This window comes from Sceloporus occidentalis, unplaced genomic scaffold (genome assembly GCF_023333645.1).
Source record: "Sceloporus occidentalis isolate IW3139 unplaced genomic scaffold, rSceOcc1.0.p SCAF_145, whole genome shotgun sequence".
NCBI classification, from domain to species: Eukaryota; Metazoa; Chordata; class Lepidosauria; order Squamata; family Phrynosomatidae; genus Sceloporus; species Sceloporus occidentalis.
In genome coordinates this window covers 1,681,913-1,690,254 of record NW_028317125.1, presented here as the reverse complement: position 1 = coordinate 1,690,254, position 8,342 = coordinate 1,681,913, and the positions used below count along the sequence as shown (strand labels likewise).

Below are 8,342 nucleotides of genomic sequence, written 5' to 3'. Positions count from 1 at the left end.
TGGTAATATCTGCTAAAAGTTAGAAAATTAGAATATGGTGATGGGGACACGCAGCGCTGTACATTACTTGTCCGTTGTTAGTATGGTACATGTAGATGGAAGCTAAATGTTTTATTGAAGCTGCTACCTTTGGGGAACTATTCAGCCAATCGTTATTAGACTTTGTGCTGACCAATCATTTTCCTTTTCTTTTGCAGTCAAAGATGGCAGAGAAATTCAAGATCGAGAGTCCCCATGTGAGATATTTAAAGGATGTGATAGAAGCTGATTACAGCTATGAAACCACACAGGTCTGCGAGGAGAATGGTGTTACCAAGGTAACTTGTGCAAAGAATGTGGTTCTTTACAGTTCAGATCTCCGTGGTTACTAAAACGCTGTAGATTTCTGTTTTTTTGTTGGTCTCGTGTGTGCATTTCATCACGTCCAGGGCCTTTTTAACAGTAAACACACACATATAAACTAAGAAGATGTATTCACCGGTCTGAGTATGCATTATGCAGGGCCAGCTTATTTCGTCTTGTGGGGAAAAAGAGCATACCTTTATTGGCCGAGTTGCATTAGCTTGCACGCCTTTGAGACTACTTAGGTCTCTTCTTCTAGCCTAATTACGAAAATGCACACTTTTAGACAAACAATGTTTCTGAAAGGTATCGATGTTACATGTATTATTGATGCTGCAATCTGTTCCCATACTGAGAACTGTAATATTCGTTCTATGGGCTCTCCTGATAATCTTGTCTGGTTGCAGGTAAAGCCATGTTCCACCAAATTCACTTTCCGGACAGAGAGGAAGGTGCCTAAACTAGGGGTCATGTTGGTAGGCTGGGGTGGAAACAACGGAACTACAGTCACTGCAGCTGTGCTGGCCAATCAGATGGGGCTTTCCTGGATGACCAAGACGGGGAAGAAGGTAACTTATTTTCTAACATCTATATAATTTATATGAAGCCTGGTGGTAATTACAATTGGGAGAGAAAAATCCATGATGACCACTCCACTTTTTTAGCACTTTGCACTAGAATTAATATTTACATTTAAGCTGTCTCAAACACAAAATGTTCAATGCCCCAAATCACTGCTGTGGGATAATGATGCACATAAACAGAATCATAAGCCTATAAATATTTATGCGTTGGATGTCTCATTTTTTATGATGTGATTTGTGCGTGTCTCTGGTATAGATTTATAGATGGTATACTGCTTTACTAGGTCTAAAGCCGCACTGTGTTTTCAGTATAGTCTTTCAGGTAAGACTGCTGTAACAGAAGGTATACATTTTATGAACCATATCCTGTATGCACGTATTTGTTCATTCTGATTGGTTTATTGCCTTACGCATTATTTATTAGAAGCAAATCTAGTGCAACTATTTTAACTACAGCAGTCTAGCTCTAAGGATGTGTTGTTGCCATCTCCTTATCATGTGTGTTAGTGGCTGGCTAAAATATTATATTCCTCTCTCTGTTCCTTACAGGTAGCCAATTACTATGGCTCCCTCTTCCAGTCTTCTACGGTGTGCCTGGGCACCGGCCCTGCAGGGGATGTCTACATACCATTCCGGGATCTTCTTCCCATGGTGCATCCTAATGATATAGTCTTTGATGGTAAGCCCTGCTGTGTATGTAGCTGAAACAGGAACCCTTCTTGTAATCTATTACCCATAAATATTAATATGTAATTAATCTCATTCATCATAGGGTTCTAGATGACATACATTCTTCTCTACTTTTTTATACCACAGTGTGGGTTTCATTGCATTATAGAAATTAAAAATAAAAAAGGGATGCTAGTTCATAAAGTTCAGCCTATTGAGCATTTAGAAATGCTGAGCATTCTTACAGGCTTAATGACCTTTAACCTTGTCTTATGTACCCTCTTAGGTTGGGATATTTCGTCCTTGAACCTGGCAGATGCAATGAGAAGAGCTGAAGTTTTGGATTGGCAGCTTCAAGAGCAGCTGAGCCCGTATATGGAGAAGCTGAAGCCCAGACCTTCCATTTACATTCCGGACTTCATAGCAGCCAATCAGGAGGGCAGAGCTGACCATGTTATTCATGGAACCAAAGCGGAACAGGTATATGGAACTGCAGGGTCACTTGGAGAGTTAGCAAACCACACTTCTCACTGATCATATTCAGTGTTTCTTTTAACTGAGGATTGTTGTAGGATGCAAATGTGACCCTTCAATGACATTCATTGCTCCAGTAGTCACGACTGGCCAAGACATGTTATTTCCTACCCATTATAACAAGAGTATTAATGGTACAGTCATGATCCTTTGATTCAACAATACAAATTTGGGTTATACCCTCATTGCCCCAACTGTTTATTTCATTTTAGGTTCAAAAGATTCGAGAAGATATTCAAGACTTTAAAAGGACGAGTGGTGTGGACAAGGTTATTGTACTGTGGACTGCAAACACAGAACGTTTCTGTGATCTGATCCCTGGTGTTAATGACACAGCTGATAATTTACTGAAAGCTATTGAAGTAAGTGTTAACTTGATCCAAAGTTTTTGTGGCTTATTTACTAAACTGCAACTTGCGACCAGATAAAATATATCTGGCAGGTTTACTTTTTTTGATCCTACCTAGTGCGTAGCTAATGAGGTGGGAGGTTAAGTTCTCAAGAACTTAAGAAACCAAATATGAGTAACAAGTCAAAGTGCTTTCTAGAAGTATTTGCAAAGAGCTATTGGAATGACTCTTTAGTTTAAGAATGCAAATAACAGCCCTCAACACCACATTTGAGTTCAACCTATTATCCTTGTATTCCATCTGATTAATGAAAGTGATTTTGACCGCTCTATTTCTTTCTGTAACTGGTTTTATTATAAGAGTTTTTATATGTTACAAAGAATAAAACTGTACTTTATTCGGTTTAATGTCTGAGGTGGATTAATTTATTAGGTTTTGTTCCTTAGTCTTCAGGCTCCATAAATTGTTCCATAGGCTGCAGACCATCTAAGCTTACATCTGGTGGTCATGGATGCCCTTTAACCCTAGTGTTCAGAGCTCTGTGAAGAAGATCTGTGTTAGAATGTTTCTTATGATGTCAAGAGACATGCCTTTATTTAGTAAGGCTTAATAAAAATGATAGCTTTGTACGCCTTACTGTGGGAAAGGGTCACTGCGGCTTTTCTCCACATGTTCACCCAGGCACATGGCTGCCTGTCTGAACTACTTATTCATATCTTGTTTTATCTGCTGGTCTGTGAGAACTCTGGACTTATTTAACAGTTCATTGCTTACTCATTCATAGAGCTATAAATTGTACTGGACCAAAAGGCTGACTAAACTTGTGTTTACAATATTGGGATTGCTTCTATTTAGACCTTTTGTATCGGCCCCATTTCTAATTCTAATATGCTTCTTCTTGTTTCCTAGCATGGTTTAGAAGTATCTCCTTCCACAATGTTTGCAGTGGCCAGCATTTTGGAGGGCTGTGCCTACATCAACGGATCACCCCAAAACACATTTGTTCCTGGTGCAATCGAGCTGGCAATAAAGCACAAGGTTTTCATCGGTGGGGATGACTTTAAATCTGGCCAGACTAAGATTAAGTCAGTTTTGGTGGATTTCCTTGTCTGTGCTGGAATAAAGGTAACCTCTATGTCCAGTGTGTGTGCGCGTTTGTCTCAAGATATTTATGTACTAACATAAACAACCGCTTAACCCTTTAAGGGCATGCATTTTGTGCATTAAGTCTTTATCTAATAATGCTCAGTCTCTGATACATATGCTACAGTACATTGGCTAAAGGTGATTTTAAGTGAGCATTGATACTTTGATTTTTTTATTTTTTTTTTTTTCCCTCTAGACGTTTCACCCATTTTGGTGACTTTTTCACAGAAACTCCCAGGTCTGCTCACTAAGTCTAAATTGATCAAGTTGCAGAACCATCATAACCTGCACTAAACAGAACATGCTTCAACAGCAGTTTAATAGTATTTGGGTTCTGTTGAAATTGAAAATGTAGTCTCCCATTGAAATGTTTTCTGTTATGCACAAAATAGCTGTCACCACAATGTTGAGCTAGTTAGTCTGAGTTTATGAAAGCTTTAACCAGTTCGTCCTGAGAAGTTGTCAGTCTTGTAGGGTTGGGGCCTTTTTTCAGTTCAGTTGAGTGTTGCCCGAGTTATGGACCATGTCACACGGTGGAAGCGCCATGATTGCTTCATGAATGGTCTAGAATGTTAAACCGCTGCTGATAGGATTCAATCTTGAGTCTTGAATTTGTTCTATAGAAGTCCCAATTAATGGCTTGTACGTGTCTTTTTTTTTTTTTTTTTCTGCCCATAGACTGCCTCTATTGTGAGTTACAATCACTTGGGTAATAACGATGGGAAGAATCTATCTGCTCCACAACAGTTCCGCTCTAAGGAGATCTCAAAGAGCAACGTGGTGGATGACATGGTTCAGTCAAACCCTATACTGTATGGACCGGATGAAAAGCCAGACCACTGTGTAAGTATTTATAAGGGGGGTTCTACGGTAGCATTTGGCCTGAACTGGCAGACCTCACAGCGCTTTCATAAAATATACGTAAAATAAAAATGAGGCAATATGAGGAAAATATTTTTTGCCCAAAATGGTTAGTATTTTTTTATTAGTCATTTTAGCATAACAGCAGCTTTAAATAGTGTTAAGGGGGGCTAGTAACTGTATACTCCCTCTGGGAGTGGAAAGGGTCGAATAATCAACAGGAACATTCCAGTGGTTACTGTGGCAACTGAGCTTCCTTTGCCACATTGCACTAGAGTAACATTACACCACCAATGGGGGTTAGGTACATAAAGCAGCGCTGACATAAAGGCACCTAGCTTTCAAAGATTAGGTATGGCTCTTTCTACTTAAAATAGAAACACAAACCTATAAAAGAGCACTATGTTTCTCACTACTATACAGTTGCTTGATTGAACATGCAATTCCTCTAGTATCCACAGGGGTGCCAGTTATAAATCTGCAGCGGCTAGTAGTGTTTTAACTATTTTTAATGTGTATCTTTAATGGTAAAAAGAGAGACGGTGCTCATGGATGAAATGTCATTCTGCAAATTTGTGATATTTATATCGGTTCCCCAAATTTCTTGTTTGTGAATACACCCATCCGAGTGCTGGGATATGATGTTCCCTCAGGCAGCATAAGGACACAAGGAACTCGGAAATCTCCACTACATGAGGGACCTCACGGTTCTTCACATGCACATTGTGAGGGGCAAACCTTTATCTATGGTATATATATATATATAAATATATATATATTATTTTATATACTGTCCTGTTCTACATATCGGCGATCACTCTATTATATACCATAGCTGCATTTGTTTTGGCAGCAGCCGTTTTCTGTTTTTTTTTAACTTTTTTTTTTTTCTTCTCTCACCCACCCCTTGCGCTGTCTTATACAGAATTCCAAACCTTTATTATCTAAATGTGGTCCCTGGCTTTTCTAGCTATCTAACCACTAACATGACGAGAATTTAATAAATGTTTTTTTCCAGTCCACATTAAAAAAAAAAAAAAAAAAAAAGTTTTATGTTATTTACAGTTTTCAGTCCTCTTAACAGGGTCATGACCAGCATTATTAACTGTCAGATGCAGATTTTGCCCTTTGATTTTATTACCTAATGCAAATGTATTAACAGCGCGAGAGCACAGAACTGGTGCTAAGTATATAAAAGTGATAACCTGCTTGGTGTTAGTAGCTATTATTTATCATGTGATGTGTGTTTTCTTATAGGTGGTGATCAAATATGTTCCTTATGTGGGAGACAGCAAGCGAGCAATGGATGAGTACACGTCAGAAATAATGATGGGAGGGACCAACACAATTGTCATTCATAACACATGTGAGGTAAACAATGTTTCCTTATCCTCATATTGGTACCGGACCAAGCTATGTCATTTGGTGGTTCATTAAGGGTCTATTTCTCCTCTTGGAAGCAAAATCACTGTTGTGTTTTATTATTCATATTAGTTTTTAGGATGCCTTTCTCTTCTGGCATGTCTTGCATACATGCTATAGTTCTGAAACTTGGAAAATCTACTCCTACATTCACAATGGTCATAAGCCGCTCTTTATTCTTCATTTTCACATACACCTTGCTATGCCATATTTGTATTTGTCTTTCCCGTGTAAGGGGTGAAAATGTTGTAACATCTAATCGCAAGCGCAGTATCGACTGGTAAAAAAAAAACAACTTTGGTTTTTAGCTTATTTAACACGGTGGATGAAATATGAACCAAAAAATACCTTTTGACTTCGATCTTCGAAAGCCACCTTTATTAGAATTATGCTATACAAATTTTCTGAAACTAAATTCCTATATATATATATATATATATATATAATATATGTATATATATATAATATAATATATGTATAGGTATAAAAGTGGATCCAGTTGCTCTTAACCAGATCTTCTCTATCCACAGGACTCCCTGCTTGCAAGCCCCATCATTCTTGATCTGGTGATTCTCACTGAGCTCTGCCAGAGGATAACCTTCTGCACGGAGACCGATCCGGAGTTCCAGACTTTCCACAGCGTCCTGTCCATCCTCAGCTTTCTCTGCAAAGCCCCGCTTGTTCCAGAGGGAACTCCCGTTATCAACGCGCTCTTCAGGCAGAGGAACTGCATTGAGAACATCTTCAGGTAAACACATTGTAGCAAACGGCTTGTGGCGAAATCTAAATTGCTAACTGGTGACTACCTGGTGACTACATCTGGGTAAAAGCTCTGCAGAAGCAAAACTATATATATTTAGAACAAGCTATCATTTATGGCAGATGACGAGCGTGCGCAAGTCACATTTGTAAAAGGGCATAACACAGCATGAGAAACTGGATATGACAGTTGCAATTTTTTTTACTCTGAAATGCCTGGCTACAAGCACATTTGATTTAAAGGGGGGGGGGGATTTTTTTCATATAAATGTATACCAGAAAATGTTGAAATATTTACTATAAATGTCTTATTTTTTAGAAATAGTGTTTAATTCTAACATAGCAAACTTTGACAGTAGGTTGATGTCAAAACATAATACATTGGATGGCTTCTTAAGTGGAGTTTTCTTCATTCCAGTGTGTGGACAGAGAGCAGCTTTTAATTATTTTTTTAAGGGTTGAGCAGTCTTGTTCCTCTTACCTTCCCCCAGTTTTGTTAACTTATAGTTGTGATGTACAGGAAGGAAATGAATTGTTACACTACAAATTGTATCCACCTTTAGTCTGAACTTTATAAATAATTGTCCTCCCTTTACCAGGGCTTGCTTGGGTCTTTCTCCCCAAAACAACATGCTACTGGAGCACAAGATGCAGAGAAGTTTTATGCATTTGAAGCGACCTAACACTGTCTCCACTCCTTGTCCTATCTCCATCAAAAAGGGAAGCATCAAAGTTAATGGCTTTCATTCTGACGGCATCAGCAATGGCTATTCCAATGGACTGGAGAAGGCTGTGACCACCAGCGATACTGAGATTGAGAATTAGTCAGGGTGGGGGCACTGCTCACGTTTGACTTTTTAGAACATTATGGACAATCTCTTAGGGAGATAAGCAACCTAGAAGTTTGGATTCCACACTACAGTTGTTGCTCAAATAGCTTTTAGCCTCTTAGAAATGCCTCTGCGCTGTTCTAGAACAAAGTTTTAGTCTCTTTCCAATGGTTACCGCTTAATGCGAGTTATGCGGTGATCTTCAGAGGTCACAAAATGAACCACTGAAAACTGGAGTCTTTCATTCTAGTGAATATTTTATGTTATTTGCTTTAGAGTTGTATCCTTTGTTCCCCAAATCCTTTAGCGGCTGTAGTCTTTATTTTCTTTTAACTGTACTTAATATGCTTCTGATGATATTTGTATTTCTGATATTCATAATTTTTACAAAACATTTTTTTTTCTATGAGTAGGAAATATTTGAAGTTTGGATACATTGTTAGAAAGCAACCTCCTGTTCCCTTGTATGATATACTTGTTTGATTTGTTGAGAGATACATTTTAAGGAAGATATTCTTGTTGTTATTTCTCATTAAAAAAAAAAATCTATTTAATATTAATGGTTCTCCATCCTCCAGTGCCTGTTTGTTTTGATAGTTTTGTCTAGATAAGGTTGGCTTGAGGTATAAAAACTCATGTAATCACCCTAGACAACAAATTCATACCAGATCATTTTTCTCTCGATAGCAAGAAACTGCTCAAGAGTTAGTAAGTTGAGTAACCAAAATTGTAACCTTGTAAATGTTCAGATTGATAGAGCAGGGGCCTAATAATAATTGGGATTATGTATAAAGAGCCATTCTGACTCTAATTGGTAAAGGTGGAGTAATCCCTACACCAACCAA

At 38.3% G+C, this 8,342-nt stretch overlaps 1 protein-coding gene across 1 annotated transcript; it reads left to right on the top strand.

The window, feature by feature from the left end:
* The first annotated feature begins 203 nt into the window (after positions 1-203).
* On the top strand, positions 204-7,492 carry LOC149280862 (inositol-3-phosphate synthase 1-A). Its single transcript, XM_089500017.1, has 10 exons — positions 204-317; positions 750-911; positions 1,476-1,605; positions 1,882-2,075; positions 2,342-2,491; positions 3,389-3,604; positions 4,304-4,468; positions 5,744-5,857; positions 6,439-6,656; positions 7,267-7,492. The coding sequence occupies exons 1-10, from the start codon at positions 204-206 to the stop codon at positions 7,490-7,492; spliced, it is 1,689 nt and encodes a 562-aa protein (XP_089356143.1).
* Positions 7,493-8,342: the final 850 nt, after the last annotated feature.